Raw genomic sequence first — 22,566 nt, 5'->3', positions numbered from 1 at the left:
GCCTCTTGTGGAATGAGAATAAGCTGTGGCTCAAGGCACTTGAAATCAGAGATTAGCAGGAATGTGCACTTCCATTTCAAAACAGGGAGCCACGCTACCAAACATCTTGAGTTCCTAATTAAAAAGGGGGGAAATGTAATTTCTGAATAAATGAGAAGGGGGAAAATGAACTAAAACAAATACCCTAAAAGCATGATGGAATGGCATTTTGTAACTCTTTGCCTACCCCACAAATGCTTGCAGCTGGCTGTTATGCTTTAATGATTGCATCTCATTTGGTTTTGCGACTTGGCTTTTCCTCAGCTCCTGCCTGATCATATTTCTAAATGTCACTCACGTTTATGCAGGCCAATGCACAAAACAAAATTAATTTAACTTAGAATGGCACATTAATATTATTACTTTTGACAGCATGGAAAACTTATTAACTATAGCATGTCACAAGGCTCTTCTCTGAGTGAATAGTCTAAGTACAACACCGAGAGGAAATGTAATACATTTGAAGGAATTTTTTTTTTTTATTCTAGACATTGTAAGAAGTCAAATAGGAACGCATTTCCATAATTATGGTAAAATTATGTGTCTATTGTAGCTACTCTAAAGATAATCTTTGTCCTATTGTGAGAGGACAAGGGAGGCCATAGTACAGTGCCCTTGCTTGATTTAAAGACATCTCTCATAATAAGTATGTGCACATTACTGCTTAGTTAATGCAGTTCCTACTATCGAAAGATTGCCTTGGATTCTGAAAGCGACTGAATCAGAGATTTTAGATTGATATTATACCGTGTATCAGAAAATGTACAAGGCCAGTAGCCATCAAAGGACTGTACTTAAAATGTTTGAATTTTAAAAGCTTAATACATGTGAGCAAAGCTTGATTTTGTACACACAAACTAGCTCCTAATACATTATTATTTTTTGTATTACAGTAGCACCTAGAACTCACAGTCAGGAATTGGTGCTCCACTGTGCTAGGTGCTGTACAAATATGTAGCATAGATAGATTTCCTGACGCAACGACCTTACAATCTTGATTAAGGACAAAAACAAACAGATAGATTAAACAAACCAGTGGGTGGGGATAAAGGGAAGGGTGGATAAGGTCATAGTAATATAATTATTTATAATTTCTGATAATTCTGCAAAATGTTCCAACGGTTCCAGCTACATCCATTCCTCCCGCTGTGAAGATTCCAGAAAAAGATAATCAAGAGGTTTCAAAATCTACAAATCCTCCAGCCTCACTATGTCTTTTAGAACGAAACACCATGGCTGTGTCTGCTTCCATCACAGCAGGTGCTCCCAAGCTGCACACAAGAAAGCTCTGGTTCAATGTTAAATGTTTAAAAGAACAGCAACCGCAATAAAGAAGGTTTGGGAGCTTGGTAACTAAGGGATAATGTCCAGCAGAGGGAGAACACTGGTACCCTGAGTCCTTTCAAACTCAAGAAGCAGCAGCTGGAGAGCCAGAAGATGACCAAGAAAATTCAAGAGGATGAAAAGCAAGAAAGCAGCAGCAAAGAGGCCAAGAAACCTAAAGTGATGTCAATAGGAAAGAAAGAGTCTGAAAAAGAGAACGCAGCAAGCCATGGAATTTTCAGTACTCTTGGAGCTAAGATGGAGGCACATAGCCTGAAAAGGACCAGCGCTGCTGGGACTGAGAAAACTGGGAAGGGGGCTTGGCACTGCAAATGAAGAAATCATTATGGATTTAGTCACAGCTCTCACAGACATTAGAACATTTTTTCAACTTTATAAATCTGCAGAAGTTATAAACATACTTCATTTAAGGCCTTATTCGTACTGTATGAAGTCCATTAAAGATATTTGAGCAACTCTCTCCCACATGACTCTCCAAGCATATTGAGATCATATATATTTTCTCTCTCTACAAGTTCTGTGGGAGATGGGATCCCCAGTCATGGATCCAATCTATGGAACTCCCTCTGTGGTTATTTTTGAGGCGTGGTGCAATGCAGATTGCTATTAAGATGGGTAACACCTTGATCATTTTTCCCATTCTTTTTCACAACTTCTTTTGTGGGTCAGTTGATTTTAAGGAATGGCTGCATTTTGTAGGAATTAGCTCTAGCTTTCTTTAAATTTATCTAAAGTTTGGACCCTGCCCCATAAACTATTTCTGGAGATGGACACTTTAGTAAATTGATGCACAAAATTAATTCCACTTAATTAACAATTGCATTATTACTTGCTTCTTTTCCAAAAGTATTTTCCTATATGTACTCCCTCTGTTTTGTTGCAGCTGTGTCCAGTCTAGGAAGGGAGAGAATTCTTCTATTTGTGAATACTACCTAGCTGCAATCACTCCTTTGCGATGATATATTATCAGGGGGAAACTTCCTGACAAAAATGCATTAAGGCAGTGGGATAGGATTGCAAGGAAAGACGTGGAACCCCCTTCACATGGAATATATACAATGAGACTGGACAGAATACTAGCAAACGTACAATAGAGAACAATCCTGCCATGGCAAGAAATTTGACTGGCTAATCCAATAGGTTATTTTTATCTCTGCCTTCTATGATTCATTTGCTACTTGAAAATTCAAACTTTAGCTAGGATCTGGTGACATAAAAGCACATTTATTGTATACATGTGTGTTCCTGTAGCAATCAGTATCAAATATTAACTGACACTGTTCAGTAAATAGTAGATTTTTAAAAAAATTCTGGGTAGCTATGTCAAATGTCAATGAGCTGAAACATCTCCCATTGTAGAAATCAGGCAAAAACATTAGATTAGTTGCATATTTGGATAACACATGCAAATACTTAGGTTTCTTTAGTAGGGTTTTGATGCACAATGTAATATACAGGTTAATATTTAAAAAAGTAATATGGAAAGTAAGAAAATGAAGGAAATTACATCTAAAATTACAAAAAAGAAAACCATGGTTACGAAAGGAAATTTCCTCATGTGTGAATTTATTTTGCCTGGTATAGCACCTTTAACAATTGTGTCTACCTTTCGTACAAAAGTGCAAACAAAAATTAGAGTAATCAAAATCAGCTCAAATGTCCTGCCTTTCATAGAAAACATCATTAGAAGAAATTAATGTTCAGCCTGACTGATAAATATAAAAGCTTAAATGAACCAAAAACATGTGCAGTATAATGGATTTTAAAAGTTGTTATGGAAGATAAGGAGAGGAAGAACATAAATAACTGGGTATCAGACAATGTAGAACTTTAGAAGACTACTACAAGCACTTTAAATTGTACCCACAACTGATTCGGGAGCTAGTGGAACACATGTAGCCATTCATCCAACCCACTTAGAAGGTCGGCTGCCATGTTTTGCACCAACTTTAGTTTCTATAGGTTGGAAGCCCTATAAACTGCACATTACGCTAACTCTGCTTGGAAATGCCATAGGTATAGATTTCTGTGACAAGGGCCTGGTCTACACTACACATTTAAACCGATTTTAGCAGCGTTAAACCGATTTAACGCTGTACCCGTCCACACTATGAGGCCCTTTATATTGATATAAAGGGCTCTTTAAATCGGTTTCTGTACTCCTCCTCAACGAGAGGAGTAGCGCTAAAACTCGTATACAACAGATAGGGTTAGTGTGGCGCAAATCGACGGTATGGCTCCGGCGGTATCCCACAGTGCACCACTGTGCCCGCTCTGGACGGCAATCTGAACTCGGTGCTGTGGCCAGGTAAACAGAAAAGCCTGCGAAATTTAGATTTTTCCTGTTGCCAGCGTGAGCTCTGATAGCACGGTGTGCGATGCAGTCCCAAATCTAAAAGAGCTCCAGCATGGACCGTACAGAGATACTGGATCTGATTGCTGTATGGGAAACAATCTGTTTCTATCCAAGCTCCTTACAGAAGACGAAATGCAAGCGTTTGAAAAAAATCTCCAGCTGCACAGTGTGCGTGACAAGCGTAATGGGAAGCCAGAGACTCAAATGACGCTATGGGGAGGGGTAATGAGGACTTAGCTATCCACAGTCCACAGCAGCTCGAAAAGTTATTGATTCTTGGCGACTCCATGCCTGTAGGTAGAACATTGTCCGAGGTTCAGGAAGCCCTCAATTACTCCCACCACAATGAAAGAAAAGGGAAAGAAATGTTTCTTGATTTTTTCAACTGTCACCTATTCTCCTGATGCTGCTGGTAGATCAATGCTGCAGCAGTGAAGCCGCGTATTCGCTCTCCCTCCCTAGTGGCAGATGTGCGTAGCGAGTGCTCATGCTTGATAACTGCTGATACCCCTGCTGGTCTGAGGTAAGGCCGCCAGGGGGCACCTGGGTAAAAATAGGAATGATTCCTGGTCACTCCAGTAGATGGAACAAATGGTGGTAACGTCTTCATCATAGCAACTGGGGGCTGAGCTTCAATCCAGCCCCTCCCTTCCTGTGTAGAAAGATTCCTGTACTGATGGATATCATAGCAGTGGGATGCTGGTCTCCTCCTCGCCTCCGCTTAATACCTTGCTGATGTCATGCCCAGGAGGTGCCTCCCCCTCATTTTATCTCACTGAAAGTCACTGTTTTTATTCCTGCATTTTTATTACTTCATGAACATAATGGGGGGACACTGCAGGTAAGCCCAGAAGTTGGGGGAGGGAAGTCAGAGTGGATTGTTGCATGGGCACCCCCGTGAATGCATGTAGCTCATCATTTCTGCGGGATGTGACATGGAGCAGCTGTGCTCTCTGATACATCGGTTTCTAGTACACTGCCGCATATTATAGGCAGATGACTTATTTTAGACAACAGTAAAGAGAGAGGATTGAATCGGGATCACCAGTTGCCTTTTGCTGCCCCCCGCCATCTCAGCAGGGCACCCATGATCGCGAAGCACGACAGGAGGGCAGATAAGTCATCTCATTAGCAATTTACCCGAGCAGACGGTAAAGAAATGAGCTGAGTTAACAACTCCTTGCTATCATGCAAAAGCAAATGAATGCTGCTGAGTAGCGCTGGAGTATCGCCTCTGTCCATGGCACCCAGTACACATACTGTGACTGTAAAAAAAAAAAGCTGAACGGGCTCCATGGTTGCCGTGCTATGGCGTCTGCCAGGGCAATCCAGGGAAAAAGGGCGCGAAATGATTGTCTACTGTTGCTTTCCCGGAGGAAGGAATGACTGACGACATTTACCCAGATCCACCCGCAACAATGATTTTTGCCCCATCAGCCACTGGGCTCTCAACTCAGAATTCTAAGGCACAGGGGAGACTGCGGGAACTATGGGATAGCTATGGAATAGCTACCCACAGTGCAACGCTCCGGAAATCGACGCTAGCCTCGGAGCATGGACGCACACCGCCGAATTAATGTGCTTAGTGTGGCAGCATGCACTCGACTTTATACAATCTGTTTTATAAAACCGGTTTATGTAAAATCGGAATAATCCCGTAGTGTAGACGTACCCAAGGTCTGTGTTGAAAAAGAAAGAATGCAGTATCATGGTCAGCCACAAATGAAAAAAAGGCACTCAAGACCACAACTGCTCTCTGGCATTATTTCTATGTTTGTAAGTGCAGATGCAATCCTTAAAATGAATCTTCAGGTCCACCAGTGTCATCAAGTTAAATCACAATTCAAAAACAGCCAACCAGGATGAGAAGTTAGGAGATCAGTCTAACATTTATTATGTTCTCCAATGGGGGTAGGGGGAGAGAACAGGGGTATCAGTGATTTTAGTGAGAGAGAAAGTCGAGAAGGGTGTTGGTTGATCTTCACAGAATAATCTTGTTCTGAGAGTGATTCCAGTGTGAGAAACCCAGATGATACAGATGGTACTATACAATTCAAATTGTTCTTTACGACCTTTATAAATGTATGTTCAGAACAGCATTTATATCCATTTTTTGTTTTCTTAAATATTTTCTCTGTGCAACCTGTATGTACAACCTGTGAATATCTGAGAATGATAATAATTATTATGAATTTATTATTCACCTTGATCTGTATGACTGAAGTTAAAGATTCACTATAATCAGTCCTACAAAAAGAGATTGCATGTATGTAAGACACACTGCAAAGTCTTAAAACCTAGAAAAGTCAGTCTCTTATTAGCGCAGCAGGAAGGAATGCATAAAATCCTGAAAAAGAAATTAAGTGGAAGGGTTTTTTCTACACATTATTAGTTATATTATATATGACTGATTAATGCCTAGTCAGGACTAGGGCCTCACTGTGCAAGGTGCTGTATAAACACACAATAAAAGGCTCCCCTCAAAGAATTTATATTCTAATTTAAGACATGATGCAGCCAACGGTCTTTCTAGGGGTACGATAACAACAAGTAAGTGTAACAAAGAGATGAAGGAAAGGGGAAAGGAAGTATGAGAGTTATAGCAATAAGGATATATGATTACAGAGACCAGGTATGTGCATAATTAGATGGATCCAAAACAGTTTTTAAGATATAAAATAGGTATTAGTAATCCCTGCAGGCCTTCCACCTATCAGAGAAAATAAATAGGAAGGGGCCAACGGGCACATGACAATATCATACACTAACTTCTTGTAATCTAATCTTTTAAGATGTTACAGTACTTTACAGTAAAAGTCCAACACACTACGGTTTACAATATTGTGCTGTGTTTTAGACTATAGCTGCAAATTTTTTTTAAAAAAGGCAATTCGTGCTACCAGTACCTATCATAGCTATAGTATGAAGTGCTTCAGCTGTCAGTTAAGCAAGTTGTTAAACTAAGCTGAAACACAAAAGGCTCAGAAAAGAGGCTAAAAGGTTACTATGGTAATCGATGACATGGTCTAAATTGGTGTTTAAGAACTGCCAGAAAAAAGAAAATGAAGAAAATGACTAATTTCTCTTTTTCATGGACTACTACTTCCAAACCTAATGCATTTTTCTGATGCTTCTGGAAAGCTCTAGTTCTCCACAGGGTGGGTACAGCATGGGTAGCAGGAACACTGCAACACCAATGAGCCTTAACCTTTTTTTAAAATTTTTTTTGAGCGGACCAATTTCACCAGTGTGAAAGCTGATATTTCCTCAGTCTATTACAGTGCCGATCTCTATGTTGAGAGACTGCCAAACAAGCCTGCCAATTATTGAAACCTATGATGGGGTATTATAATATTTAGACACAAATATCTGGCTCATGAACTCAGTTTATCTAACAGCAAACAGCTAATGATTTTTGGTCACTTACTGACTTGGGGCCAGAATCTAGCTACACCCTGCATGGGTTTGCAAAGAGTGTGGGGAAATGCATGGAGTTCCCATTTCTTCTTGGACTCCTGTAAAGGGAGATGACCAGAATATTTACGAGGAATGCAGTTTCTGCTTCTGGACAGTACATCTCAGAGATTGGCTGTCTAAATAAGGCTGGAAAAGAGGGATGCAGGCAAACCCATAGACACAAAACAAGAGACACATATCCACTGCCCCTCTGCATCTGCCACCAGATGTCGCAGAGCACAGAATGCCAGACCTGCTGTTACAATGTGTGCATACCAGGAGACCCCAGAAAAAATTATAGCTGACTAGACCAGAATTCCCTCTGCAGGTCCACAGCAAGACAAAGCCCTCTCCAATGCATCTCCAGCATAGAGGGAAGAATCTTTCCCTTGAACTGGATTTCAACCAATGTAAATGATTAGCATACCAAACATCTGAACTAAAGACCTAGAGGCAATTGGTTGACAGACCACTGCCCGCCCTTGAGCAATCCAGGCTCTCCATAAACCTTTTAGAAAGAATTAGCTGAGATCATTTTGACCTCTCCTACCACGTTTCTAAGAAGCTTATAAAAAAACCTGTATAACATTACTTTCCAAATGCCATAGCATGTTAAACATTCAAGTTTAGTGAACTTGAATTTATCCATTTCCTCTATTCTTCGTCCTGTACTTCAACAAGGACAAAAAAAAAAATATTGTTTAAAAAAAACAAAAAAAAAAGCAAAGCTTCTCTGCGCTATTCCTTCCTTTCTTGTTGTAACTCCATTTTGCTCCACTGACCTTCTGCACACTTGTCAGGAATGTACTCTGCCTGGTATTATTCGTTGTCAGGAATGTGCTCTGCCTGGTATTATTCTTTTTTGTATATTGATTGGTAAAAGATGTTTTAACACTAGCTGCAAATATATAGATGCCGGGAAGTACTTTTTCAGCAGACTTGCTCAAGATGCATTTCTGCATGTGGAAGTCAAATGTGTAATTAACTTGTTTCTGACAAATAAGCACCACAAGGTTTTCTGACCTCAGAACACACTCTGTTCAGACTGCTGCCCAGAAACAGAAAGGCCCCAAAGGAGGCAGATTTTAATTCCACCGTGGAATATTTGGTTTCTTTTCTACTGTTTTTGTGGTACGCTTGATCGCTGTATCTCCATGTAGTCTGAGGTGAATCAAGACACACAAATTGACTTTTTTTCCCCTTTTGATTTCAATGAGCCAATTAAATCCCTCATTTATGACATAAAAATGCCCATGACCACCATATGGACATTTCTTTCCAGAGAGGGAGTACAGAAAGAGGATACTACTTCAAGGAAGGTGTGTAATAGGATTACCGACATCATAAATGTGAGGAGCCTTGAAGGAAATATATAGTTCTGCAAATCCTGAAACAATAGTTCCAAGCAGGCAGCGTTCACCCCCCCAGTCATCTCAGTGGGGTGTTATCTCTGAAGTTATAACATTTCATGGTGCAAATTTCCTGCTAAACAGCAACTAATTAACTGCTGGTGATTTTAAAATCCAGCTAAGATGCTTTCCCCACAAACCTAAACTGCCTCGCAAGTTCCAAAAGGCCAATTGTCCCCTCTCTCTCCTGCTGAGAAATGCTATCACACAGCATGGTGCAATGAGAATACAAAATTCTGCACCACCATGACAATTTTAAAAATGTAAAATAATTTTAATATATAATTAAACATCACAGTGGAAAACACAGAAGTTCATTTTCATATTCAGTTAAATAAAAACTTGAATTTTAAAAAATGTGTCTGGCACCATGGGCAGCATATCCATAGGGATAATGATACTTTCCTTTGTAAATCACTATCTACAGAGCTATGTAAGAGCCAAATATTATTATTAGAGATGGAAAAGGCCTATCTGATCATTTGTCCATCTTTTATATAACAGAAGATGACTGGTAAAGTGAACTGCTCTTTGTATAAATGACCTTAACTCTCACTTACAGAGTTTCTGCGCTGGGGGTTCAACAAACTAGATGATTAATTGGTATCTTCCATCTTTAATTTCAATGAAGCTTGCTTTGAGTGTTAAAATAAGGAGTCCCCCTGGAAGTCCAACTCCCATCGTCTTGTCTTCAGGTACTGAGAGTCCTCAACATAGCAGAACCATTGTGTATGGAAGGGGAAGGATGGCAGTAGTCCACACACACACACAAACACACACACCTCTCTCTACAGTGGGTGCTGGCAGTCCTTCTCCCCAGGGAAGGAAGTTATTAGGGTTGTAGAATTTATTCCAGGCTATAATGGCTCTGCTCCTACTCTGCTGTCTAGGAAGAAGACTCTCTCCTTCCCCACACAGAGATTCTCATCAGCCAGCTGAGTTCCTTGGACTGGTCACTGGGGCTGTATCTGGGCTTAAGTTCAAATATTGTCAAAATGTCTGAAGGAAAAAAAAATTAATCATGTGCAGTAAATGAAGAGATTCACAAAGCAATAAGCATTAAGGGGGTATCTCTGGTCCACTGTACTGAAGTGTTAACAGCCACATGATGCATATAAAGTTAGTGGCAACAACATCTGACCTATGCCACAGAGAAGCAAACTCCTTTCAACACCTTTTTTTTTTTCTACATTCTCTGCCCAAAATTTTACATGCTGGAGTTGGTGCAGGAAAATAGTCTTTCCATCCATTCCACTCTTCCAGTCATGTGAACCTGAAGAATATATTATATCAGCAGCAATTATGCACAAAGATAGCAGGAGTAAGGTAAAATGGATTCTGGGCATGTAGTTCATGTGTAATGGACTGCCCAATATCAGGCAATCATTGAGCAGAGCGACCCAGTTCTTTAAAACTTGCATAGTGCATAACAAATCCTTATATAGAGACTTTTATCTTTCAAGGGATTTAGCAACATTAACTTATTAATCATCCTTTTCCAGGAGAGATGGGAAAAGATGGCATTCAAATCTGACTGGGTCATGAGAGTAGAAGGAAGCTTCTAATATCTCATTAAATTCTCACCCTCTGACTTCTTCCGAGATACTTTTAGGAAGAGGCTGAGAAGCACAGAGGAGCTTTGTGGACAAAAAAGAGGCTAACTGCTCATCAGATGCTTTTCTCCTCTGTGACTGTGCTGTTCATTAAAATGTATGTGTTATTATGTGCAACAACTGAATTCTATGTAAAGGGAGATAAAACAGGATCTTCATGCTAAAGTTGATTGAGGTCACTTAGGTGACTCTGGCAAAGTGATTGCTTATGACTGCCATTAACACACTTTGGAATACATCTTACTTCAGGGTCATAATTTAAAACATCAAGAGCATTTCAGCATCTGACTTCACATCTACTTAATTGCCAATTTATTTATAATTCCACTTAGTGACAAGTTGTTAGGGCCCGAAAAACTTAAACTGATGTTGTAAGCAAATAAATTACATGATATTCCTCATATAATGGATATTATAAATGAACGGACTATACACGGATTTTGCTTTTCAATGATGAACATTACATTCTGCAGTTATATGTGGAATATGCTATAAAATGTCACGGCAGTAATCTAACGTAATTACATTTGTCCATACAATTTTAGCCAATTCCTTAGGGTTTTATCCTATTTTTATCATGTTCGGTTGTAATTAGAAGAAGACACATGCCTGGGTCCGTTGCTGTACATCTAGCCTATGTAAACTCTGTTCTTGTCTTTGTAATGGCAGTCTTGTATTTAGTAAGTCTGAAGCAAAGGATGGTGTTTGATGTGCACATTTGAAGCTAAAACCCAGATTGATTCAGAATCAGTGGTAGAACCTGAGCTGTAGAAGCTGTAAGGATTCAGAAGACTAGAACCTACGGCTTCAGGTGACTGACTTTTCCATGCCACCACTCGGCAGCCATCACAGAGCTGCGATCAGAGCGCTATAAACTCTGGGTAATTAAGCACCATAGGAAGTGCTGCCCACAGAAGACTTGACTAACAGCATGCCCCGTGACCTCTGATTGGTCCAGGTGCACTATTCAAACATAGAATAAGTTCCGGGAAATTGTCTGTGCAACTTGGCAGTACTTGGCCTGTTGTTACCACAGACCCTGCTTTTGTTCCCTACTTTGGACCCTGGCTCTGTTCTTCAGCTCTGACTCTTGGCTTGATCCCTGGCTCTGGCTACAATTTCTGAATAGACCCCTGACTCTAGTGCCAACCATTGATTTGACTGTTGGCTCCTGATTCCTAATTCTACCCGCTAGGCCAGACTCCCTATATCCTGGTCATGACAGGAGCAAGTTGAAAGGTATTATTATTTGCATGAATCCATGCAGTAGAAGTTTGCTATTAGTCTACCAAACCAGTCTCTCTCGCTCTCTTTTTCCTCAATTACAAAATATCCATACTCCTTATATTTTCATATAAAGTAGACTACTGTTATTTTAAAATGTTTCCTCATTTGTAAGGAGAAAATAGTATTTTGGGAATGCCCTAAGATCCTGAATCAATGAAGGCTGTTCAAATCCTGAGGGTCCAATCACCTTAATCTTTGGAGAGAAGAAAAGGGCACCAAAAGTAAGTTATTCTGTCCTCAGAGCAAGCTTTAGTAGAGATTCTCCTGAGTCAGGTCTTGCCATTAGGCTGTTTGGTATCGTCACTGAAGAATTAGGGAGCAGATTGTAACATTGTTGATAGCTAAATGCCAAGAAATAGAAAATATAAATACAAAGAAATGTCCTGCAAAATAAATCTCTCCAAATCATTTACAGATTTATCTCTGTTGTTCTTGGAGAGATTTAGGTTCCAGAATTAGCATGTGCAATGAAGTTCTTCTGAATCAGGCTCAACGTAAGACAAACATAGGATCCATAATAGACCAAACACGCAGAAAGACTTTGGATGAAATCCATTGCATAGAACCCAAATAACTGGATTATGTGGTTTTATCTTCATAGCAGTTATAACCCAGGTGTTGCCCCTAACTTGAGTACTGTCCACATACACACAAACCCATAACTCGAGCCTGATGGTACTTTTAATTCAAGTTGGCTAGCCCACTGTGAGTAGAGGCTACAACCTGAATTTGCACAACTCATCAGATGCTAGTACAACCACTCTTTGCCGTAATCCAAGCACTCGGTATAGTTCAAGGATTAATTCTCACTCGAGTTAGGCTAACTCAAGGGGAGTCGACTTGAGTTAACTCTGCAGTGAAGATGTAGCCATAACTGTGACTGAAGTGCTGAGCGGTTTCAGAAGTAAAATCCAACCCCTATAACGAGGGGCCAAGAGGTAGGGGGTAAATACTGATTATCAACATAAGGAAAGACGTTCAGAATTGCCTTTCCAATAAATGACCGTGTCATTGATCTCACCCATGCGGATGGGTGGGGAAGGATTGTTCCCTCACCACAATATACACACAGAGGAGACCCTCTGCATGCTAATTTCCTCCTGCCAGGCTAAGCCTCTCACTGACACTTTTAACAACACAATTCAGAAAGCACCTCTCCTATATTGACTACATACAGATACCTCCTGGCTCGTTTCTTGCATTCCCGCTTACCTCTCACTTATTACATTTTGAAAACATTATATGGTGCTATAATGGGGGTATATTGTGAGACTTTTGTTTGCAGAACACAATACAGTATCATGCCATACTGCATTGTATTGCACTGCACGTTTCATAAATTCGTTAGTAAAGAACTCGTAAGTGATTTTAGACTAGTGAATGTTTAAAAAAAAACAAAACTCTTATGCAATCAGTATAGTGTTATTATCTTCATCTGATTAAGTCCTTTAGAATCTAAATGGAGAATAACAAAATCCATTCTGAGGAGACTGTGTGCAAGGCTCATCTTTCAGAGACCTAGTAAGAACAGTGCAAAATCCAATATTGTTAAACAAAGAGCTCTTCTCTGTTGGGATCTGGAGGTTTGTATAAGTCTGTCATGGGTGTGGGAAAGGAGAGGGGAGCAAGGTGGAAGTAAAGTCTGAGTCTATTGCGTGAAATAGCTTACCTATCAAATGCATGACAGTTTGCATAACAACCCTCCCCTCATTCAAATCGCTCCAAAATTCCACTTTTTCCAAGATGTCCACAAGAAATGAGCTTAGAATAATTAACAATAACAACAAAAATGCCACAACTGGCACAGATGCAGTGATAGTTGTGTGTACTGCAGTGCTGTATATTGTCAAAAGAACAACTCCTCTAACATTAAGAAATTTAAACTTAATCTAAGTGTTTAGCTAACCTAAACAGTGATAATATCCCACATTTATTGGAATTATGAATAGATGTGGCATATGATCAGAGATATAAAAAGAAATTGGAAACTTACTCTATTTACTATGGGAATGTATTAAGCAGTTGGATTCAATCATCTACAAGACAAAATATTTGTATGCAGTAGGAAATTTTTCCATGTCAAATTGCCTAATGGTTATAAAGGGAAGTCGCCACATAATAATAGTGGGAAACCAAATCAAACCAGATTATGTACAAATGGAAATTCTCCTCTGTACATATGATACCTGGAATATAGCCATGAGTGATTAGGCAGCAACAGAGAAGAGAATTAACCTTAAAATGAATGAGAAATGGGAATTATTTGGTCTTTTGATGTATGTGTTTGAGATTAGGGACCTGATTTTCAAAGGGACTGAAGCCCTGAGCTATGCACAGTTGCACACCTGACCTGCATGCATAACAGCTATTATCTTTATTTGTTATTTATATTGTGATCGCATCTAGAAACACCAATCAGGATCAGTTCCACATCATGCTTGTGCCATAGAAACCTAGGGTAGCACCAAAGACCTCGCAATCAAATTTAGAACTGCTTCAATGAGTGAATATAATGAACAAAGAGAGAAGGACAGAAGGACGATGAGGGAAATGATACATTCTTGGGGTTATTTACCCTAGCTACAGGCATCTGGGGAAAATATTCTTGGGGGGGCGGGGGGTGTTGAGTCAGCTCTGCCTGCATCCTGTAGCAGTGCTTCCTGTCCTGTGCAGCTGGGCCTGGCTCCCTGCTCCAGCCCATTGGCTCTTGCCATTCCTGGGTTTAGAGGAACCTGTCACAGCATCACCAATATGCATGTTTGCGTGCAGGCGGGGCCCTCCCCTGGCTATGCCCTGTCCCCTTCCTGGCCCTGGTGCTGCTGGACATGGAACTTCACCTACTGAGCTGGGCATGTGCCTGAGTGGGGTGGTCTAGGAAATGGCATGTTGACAAATATCTTCCCACCATGCCATTAAGGGTTTGATTCTGGAACAAGCTGAGCACTCTCAGCCCACTGATGGGAGTGGAGGACACTTAGTCTGTATCTTGCAGGAGTCTTCTCCTTGCAGGATCAAACCACAACGGAACAGGGGAAGGCAATAAAATAAGAGATAAAGTGAATAAATAGGAAGGGGCAATGTTGTAAGAGGCTGTCTATGTGAGGGCAAAAACTTAAATGTGAACTGGTGGGAACCAATGCATATACAAATAAAGTGCATCATTACATGCAGCCCTAGGTTTTTGCCCTTTTGAAAAATAGGTCCACAATGTACTTTACATGAATTATTATATTTATTAACTTCCAAGTTCAGGAACAATGTTTTTTTTTTTTTTAATTAATTCACTTCACCTTTAATAAAAAGCCAGGTTCCAGTCAAGTCAGAAGTCTGTTGTGCAAGTATTTGACTGACAGAATTAGCATGCCCTGTAGAACATCTGTCTGTAGCAACTTTAACATAATTTTGTATTAGCAGTGTGGGAACTTTATCAAAGAACAGAGGGACTAAGTCAAATCTTACTGTGAACATGGAAAGTACAGGTTCAACAGACTGTCACATTACAAGCTAAACCCAGCACTAACCTGTATTATTTTACTGGCTGTCTGCCCATGAGAGTAATAGTTTGTTTAAAAGGTTAAGTTTTTGTTAAAGAGGTAAAGGTTCAAATACTTTTCATGCGTCTTTTGGCTTCATTTTATGCTTTTCGAGGTGCAGTGGTGTGAGACACTGATACTGTACGATTGTAGCTTTTATTGTGACAAAATAGAAGTCATGAGATAGTGAAGTAAAAATCTGATTCCCTGACGTTCATAGCACTTACTACAGAGTGGAGTGATCAAATATACACTGGTTTAACATTTCCAACTCTCCCGTGTGCATGGACTTTAAAGAAGAGTTACCCAGGATCAGGCCCTCTTGGGGTAATATGATTCATACACTGCTTTTGACCTTTGCTATAAGAGCAGGATAGAAACATGCCACAATACACAGCTACCAATATTACAGACTTTTTTAGTAAGAGGAACCTACGAAAGATGTGATGGCCAAGAAAATGCCACAGAAAAATATCTAAATGCAGCAGTGACTTTCAAATGGGTATACACCAGAAAAAAACAGAAAACTGTTGGCTGATACAGTCATTAAAAGTTAACACAGAAAAGGCAGACTGTGAAATACATAATTGAAGATCTGAGAAGACACTGGTGATGAAGATATAAAGTGGGAAGGAAGAAAATTTAAATCAATATATTGTTCAGAGCAAGGAACCTGAATCCAGTATTCAGCTTTTCTTCACATGGATTGGGGAAAGATTTTATCCAGAGGTTGTCCCTCTAATCATAGAAAACAAGGTTGGAATCTAAAGCAATTTATTGGCTAAACTAGACAATAAGGAAATCAGACTCAGATTCATTCTAGCCTCACCAGAAAACTGAAACCTGCTGTACATTGTCTATTACGAATGGGAAGCTATTTATTATCTGACAAATCAAAAAGAAAAATAATGTAAAATTTAAGAAAAAAATGTTCTCTTGATAAGCAAAATGTGGATATGCTGGTATGAATAGGGTAACCAGATCACCCAGTCAAATATTGGGATGCGGGGGGGTGGGGCGGGGGCAGAAGGAAAAAAAATGGCAGCAGAGAAAAAAAAAATCCCCCACCCCTGATTTCCCCTCCCTCCACAAGCGCTGGAGGGAGGCCTGGGAGACTCAGGGGAGCACGGGGCTGGGGTGAGTGAGAGTCCGGCCTGGACCCAAGCAGGCAGGACTCGGGCGCGGTACATGGAGAGAGAGTAGGGGGTGGCCTGCGAGGCCAGGCGGCAGCTGTTCTCCCCACCTGGGCAGCGGGACTCGGGAGCAGCCGCTGCTGGAGCTCCCACTGGTGCGGGGGGAGGAAGCAGCCGCTGGCCAAGCTCAACGGCTGGGGCTCTGGTGCCCACAAACCCCCCGAGCCCGGGCCTGCTGCGGAGACTCAGCAGCGCACACGCTGCGCCCAGCCCCTGGCCAGTTGTGTCTGGGCTGGCTGCCCAGCTGGTGCAATCCCGTGGGCGGTCCCGGAGTGGGGGCAGCTGGCCCCAGCCCCCCATCCCACTTGGGTCCCGCAGGGGAACGAACGAGGCTGGGCTGCCGATGCCTCCGCCGTGGGATTGCACCAGCTGGGCAGCCAACCCAGACGTGACTGGCCAGGGGCTGGGCGCAGCGTGCGCGCTGCTGGGTCCCTGCAGCAGGCCCGGGCTTGGGGGGTTCAGGCCCGGGCGCCAAAGCTGCAGCCGCCGAGCACCACCTGCTTGGCCACTTCCTCCCCTCGCGGCAGTGGAAGCTGCAGCAGCGGGTGCTCCCGAGTCCCGCTGCTCAGGTGGGGAGAACAGTCACCACCGTGCCCCGTGGGCCGCCCCCCTACTCTCCCTCCAGGTACCACGCCTGAGTCCTGCCTGCTCGGGGCCAGGCCGGACTCACACTCAACCCGGCCCCACGCTCCCTGCGTCTCCTGGGCATGGCATGCTTGGCAAGAGGTGGGGATTTGGGGAGAGAGCCAATGGGGCAGTGAGGGGGTGGGTATTTGGGGAGGGATCTAATGGGGGAAGGAGGGAGCGGAGTCAGGGTGGGGAAAAGTGCAAGCCCTTCCGGGATCTGGAGCCTTTGCTTTTTTGTCCAGTGTCCCGACCTAACATTGCTCGGGACGTGGAACAAATAAGCAAATATCGGGACAGTCCCGATAAAATTGGGACGTCTGGTCACCCTAGGTATGAACAACATTGCAGAATGCACAATTTAGTCATTAAATATTTCTAAAGAATGCTATATGTGTACATAGCACTTTAGACAGCAAATTATTATAAACGTCCTTCTCCAAACTGATTGTGACAAAACAAATTTTTAGAGACAGTAAAAGGCAAGGGAGAGAATAATATTATGGTATAGTACAGTTCATTCCAATGCACTCTTTTTTAATACATCGTTTTTATCACTGAATACTGTTTGAATTGTTACATGATAATAACAATCTAGCATATTAAAGTCACATGTTACTCCAGCCACACCTGGAGTATTGTGTCCATTTTTGGATCCCCCACTACAGAAGGGATGTGGACAAATTGGGAAGATTCCAGCAGAGGGCAACAAAAATGATTAGGGGGCTGTGGCACATGACTTACGAGGAGAGCTTAAGTGAACTGGGGTCATTTAGTCTGCAGAAGGGAAGAGTGTGTGTGTAAGGGGGATTTGATAGCAGCCTTCAACTACCTGAAATGGGGTTCCAAAGAGGATGGAGCTCGGCTCTTCTCAGTGGTGGCAGATGACAGAACAAGGAGCAATGGTCTCAAATTGCAATTGGGGAGGTCTAGGTTGGATATTAGGAAACACTATTTCACTAGGAGGGTGGTGAAGCACTGGAATGGGTTACCTAGGGAGGTGATAGAATCTCCATCTTTAGAGCTATTTAAAGTCCGGCTAGACCGCACCCTGGCTAGGATTATTTAGTTGGTGTTGGTCCTGTTTTGAGCAGGGGATTGGACTAGATGACCTCCAGAGGTCCCTTCCAACTCTAACATTCTATGATTGTATGTTAAAACCAGCAACATCTTCCCTCACAGTCTGATGCATATAAATTCAAATTCTCAGATATATGTTTCACTATTAACTGCAGGGGTAAATCACTCTCACTATTCAACTGCAAATGAGGGTGCAAATGTTGTGGGTGCAAACTGCACCCACTCAAGAGAAAGGTCATCCTTTTTAAGTCTGTCCCACAACATAGGGCCTATATTGTCACAAAGGATTGGAACTAGGGGGTAACAAGATATAATGCACCATGAAAATCTTCTGATAGCAATACATGTTTACAAGATAGTTTAGTTCCATCAAGCTGCCATCAGGCTAACTTGAGAAATATTGATAGGTTTCTTGCTATAAGTCAATTCCCACTTACTAGTTTGAATGTTTCACCAGCCAATGATAAAAGTATGCGGCCAAAAAGATAACAATTGTTTTTCCTACCTCTTCCTTCTCAGCACTTTGCAAGTCCCGCCACTCCTCAGTCACATGGCCAAAGTCCACTGTGTTCATGGCCACCTTATATTCCCCAATGATATCATGTTTGGAGAAACGATCGAAGTCGTATACTGCCATCACTAAGGTTTTTCCACCCAGTTCGGAGTACGGCACCTATAAAGAAGAAAAAATGACAAGCTCTCTAGCTCAGACAATAAAGATGGGTTCACTGCAAAGCAAATCAATTTCTTTGGTTTACCAGCTGTCATCTTGGGTAAATTGAACTGGGAGAAAATTATGAGGTATATATTTTTGTAGTCATCTGCTGCACTGTTTCCCGAGACCAGAATATGACACTCAATAGAACAATGTGGCAGCTCACTTATCACTCTCCAGTTTTTGCCCTCTGTCCTCAAATATTATTTTGTGTGTGGTGAAACAAACTGGAGGCCAGTTATTTGCCCCAAAGATACATGAGCTTTTAACACTGCAGTATGGTTTCTGACAATAAATCATACTGTCAACACTCAGAAAAGAGTAGCCCAGAGACTGATTAGAAACTACAAAACAGATTTACTGCATCTGACACAAGGTAATTAGAGACTAGATCATCTTCTTACAGGGTAACTATTTATTACTTATCCAGGTATATTTTTTCAACATTATACGTTTCACATCATAGATGCTAAAGTTCATTCTAAGATACAATGTATGGTTAGAAATTGCAGTGGCAGCAGGCCAAGTCCTGACTAATTCTCCAGCTGTTCTGATGGGTATGGGACAGATGCTTTGGGTTAGGATCTTTATTAGACACATTTTTAATATTCGGGGTAAGCGATGCAGTTCAGGTAAGCTACACTTGAGTAGTTGGGTAGAAAAGCCTAATTAAAATTGTTTGAACTTGCATTGAAGGCTTGGTCAATTTTAATAAATTCTCTACATTTTGCAGGTTTAAACGATTACCATATGCTTCAGTAAACATTTCTCTAGTAATTGTCTATATAAAAAGGGAAGCCATAGCATGGCATAATATTTAGTCACATGAACACCCAAATGTTCTAGTCTCTTGAACTCTGGGTCTTCAAATATCGTGTGACTATTTGGCTTTCACTTGCTTTTTAAAATATTGACTGACCCGATGGTATTTAACCTTTAGTCAAAAACTGTTATAGAACAATTACACAGAATATATTTCAAGTTAAGGACCTGATCCTGCTTAAGTCTATGATAACTTCAGTGGGAACAGGCCTGCGCATTAACATGGTACGAACACAACAGCTAAATGTATTTTGAAAATTGTAAATTAGTTCAGTAATGATAGCTTTTTAAATGGCGTAGTAGGTTTAAACATACAGTACAAAAAGTTTTAAATACATTTACGCTTGTCTTTACAGCAATATTAAAGTGTCCCTTTTCATAAATTTATATTCACTGTGCATTAGACATAATGTACCCTATCAATTTGATAAGATATGTTAGCTATTATTTAATTTTTATCTTCAGTAACTTTAGGCACTGTATTTTGTTAAAGTTTCATTTATTCAAATACATTTTAAAAGAAGATTTGGTAACAATGCCACCTCCTCTTCTTCCCTGCTTCAGAGGCTGGGAGGGTTTGTCTGGGCCATCAGGGCAAAGAAAACCCTTGGTCCCTTTCAGGATTGCTTCCTCTTGTTTTCTTTCTCTGTGGGCTTCAGGAGGCAGGCTCTGTAGCTGATTGGTTAGGAGAGAAGGGAAACAATGTAAATCTATTGGCTCCTTCACGCATAAGCGGAAGGTTTATAAGCCCTTTCCCCTGCACAGGGTGACATTCTTCACCACAAGGAAATACTCCCCATTCCTCCAATTGGGATCAGAGGAGGACTGGACGTTTGGGCCTTGCTCTGGGCATTGCACTAGTCACCTTCTGTAATCTGGGAAGAAATTTTCCCCTCATTCCCATACTGGCCTGTGCAGAGCAGGGTTTTAACCTTTCTCTCAGCAGCCCAGGGACTTGGTGGGTAGTTAGGTTGTAAAATTCAAGATGTTGCAACTTGGCAGGTGCCCAGTACAGATACTCATTCAATAGGGTGTCTAGTTCCCTGATAAACAGGAATTGGAAGTGGATTAGAAGAAGGCACCCCCAAAATAAGGTGGGGAATGGGGTTGGGGCTTCTAATGTCTGGTGCAGTACGGAAAATTCCCCACTCCTACCTTAGTCCTTGTGCAATCTCTTCTTGCAATGGTGCTGGGGCCAGATAAATGGTGTGTGTGGAGAAGATGGGGGCTGAGCCCTCCACCAAGTGGGTAAAGACTCAGAAGGTACTTGTCCCTGCACTGGACAAGTTATTACCAGCTAGTTTTCAGATGTGCCACTAGTTAATAAACCTGAAACCTAGTTAAACCACATTCCTGGTGTCTTGACTTTCTCTCTCTTGTGTCCAAGAAAATGATGGCATCTGGCAAGCCCAGCATATTGTCACCAATCTTATTTTCAGATGGTCTATGCCAACCTTCATGTTCACTGACAGCTGGAAGTGCATGCAGCTATCCCATTCAGTCAGACACATATGTCCCTGTCCCCAAGTGTTCCTGCACCCCCATGTGTCCTTTCACCCCCTCTCCACATGTATCCTCCACCGCCACTCAGACACACATTCCTCCCTCCCCGTGTGGCCCTGCACTCCCATCCCCCATTCCTATGTGTCTCTGTGCTCCTACCTAGCTGCTCTTCTGTCCCTATATGTCCCTGTAGCCCCTCCCCCTCTCCCCATGTGTCTCTGTGCCCTCACTCAGCCACCCCCCTGCCTATGTAGCTCTGCACCCCCTCCCTAATCACCAAGTGGCCCTGTACCTCCCTCCTCCCTGTGGCCCTGTACCTCCACTCCCATTCAGCCCCTGCCCCAGACTGTCTCCCCCCACTAGTCCTTATGAGCCTCTGCCTGATCCCCCCCACAGCACCCCACTCTGTCTCCCCGTAGCCCGTCTCCTGATCTAGCCTGACAGCAGGGCTGGCTCGGGGGTTTTGCTGCCCCAAGCAGCCCCCTCAAAAAAGACGCAATTGCGATCTGCGGCAATTCAGCGGTAGGTCCTTCGCTCTGAGCAGGAGTGAGGGACCCTCCACCGAATTGCCTGAACCTGCTGCCCCACTCCGGAGTGGCCGCCCCAAGCACCTGCTTGCTAAGCTGGTGCCTGGAGCTGGCCCTGCTAACAGGTGCTGTGAGGAAGGCAGGTTCTTTCTTTTCCCTAGCTGGCCGGGAGCTGCTGCTGCGTTCTATCGCCACAATGCGCTCTTGTGGGCAAAAGGCAGAACTGCAGAAGTTATTTTCTGCTAGGAGCTGCTGCTGTTCTTGCACCACTGTGCCCTCAGGTGGGCAAAACGCAGAACTGCAGCAACATTTCAGCAGCAGCTTTTTTCTGTGAAAAAAAATTAAAAATACGCACAACTCATTAATTATTCACATGTGCAGTAGTACAGAATTCCCCAGGTGAAATGTACAATACAAAGGATGAAATTCTGACCCCAGTGAAGGCAGCAGCAAAACTTACACTAATTGAGATATTGAGGTGAACTTTTCTCTTTGCAAGACACTGGATAGCAGCCCAGAAAACACAGAGATTGAATATTTCTCTCCTTTTGAGAAATTATTCCACCCAACACCACCAAGAAATAGTTTCTGGGGTGTCCCTCCAGAGAGAACCCTTTAAATTACAACAGCACTTTACCTCCATATGCTAATAAATCCCATTCAATTGGATTCTCATTTCCATGCACTGTGGGCAAGTTGTAGCTGTATAGGTTAAGTTTTCCCCCTCTTAACATTTATGATAATAAATGTGTTAATTTGAGAATTTAGAATGTTTTAAACAGTGGCTTATTTCAAAGAACAGCTGCTTTTATCCTTCAAAGCAGTGAAACCAAGATAAAATCATGTTGGGTTGAAGTACCCGAAAGCAATGCATGTATGCAGCCATGCAGACAAACTACTGATGTTGCAGAAAGTAAAGCAACTATACCACTGAGCTGGTGCCTGCAGTCCTTATTTAGGCAAAATCACCATCAGTTTTGCTTAAGTAAAGACTGCAGGATCTAGCCCACTATCAGCACTGTGTTGTGGTACACCTAACACCTCAGTCACAGCTTGTTAGGCAAA

General features: G+C 42.0%; 1 protein-coding gene across 9 annotated transcripts in view; it reads right to left on the bottom strand.

The window, feature by feature from the left end:
* Positions 1-22,566, bottom strand: part of SYT1 (synaptotagmin 1) — a 550,197-nt gene that overhangs the window by 82,878 nt on the left and 444,753 nt on the right. For all 9 annotated transcript variants that reach the window (XM_075066771.1, XM_075066782.1, XM_075066776.1 and 6 more), the window contains one exon: positions 18,440-18,607. In XM_075066771.1, coding sequence (XP_074922872.1) covers positions 18,440-18,607 — 168 coding nt within the window. The remainder of the gene's footprint in view (positions 1-18,439; positions 18,608-22,566) is intronic.

Source organism: Chelonoidis abingdonii, chromosome 1, assembly GCF_003597395.2.
Source record: "Chelonoidis abingdonii isolate Lonesome George chromosome 1, CheloAbing_2.0, whole genome shotgun sequence".
Lineage (NCBI taxonomy): Eukaryota > Metazoa > Chordata > Testudines > Testudinidae > Chelonoidis > Chelonoidis abingdonii.
This window is presented reverse-complemented; position numbering and strand designations above follow the sequence as displayed.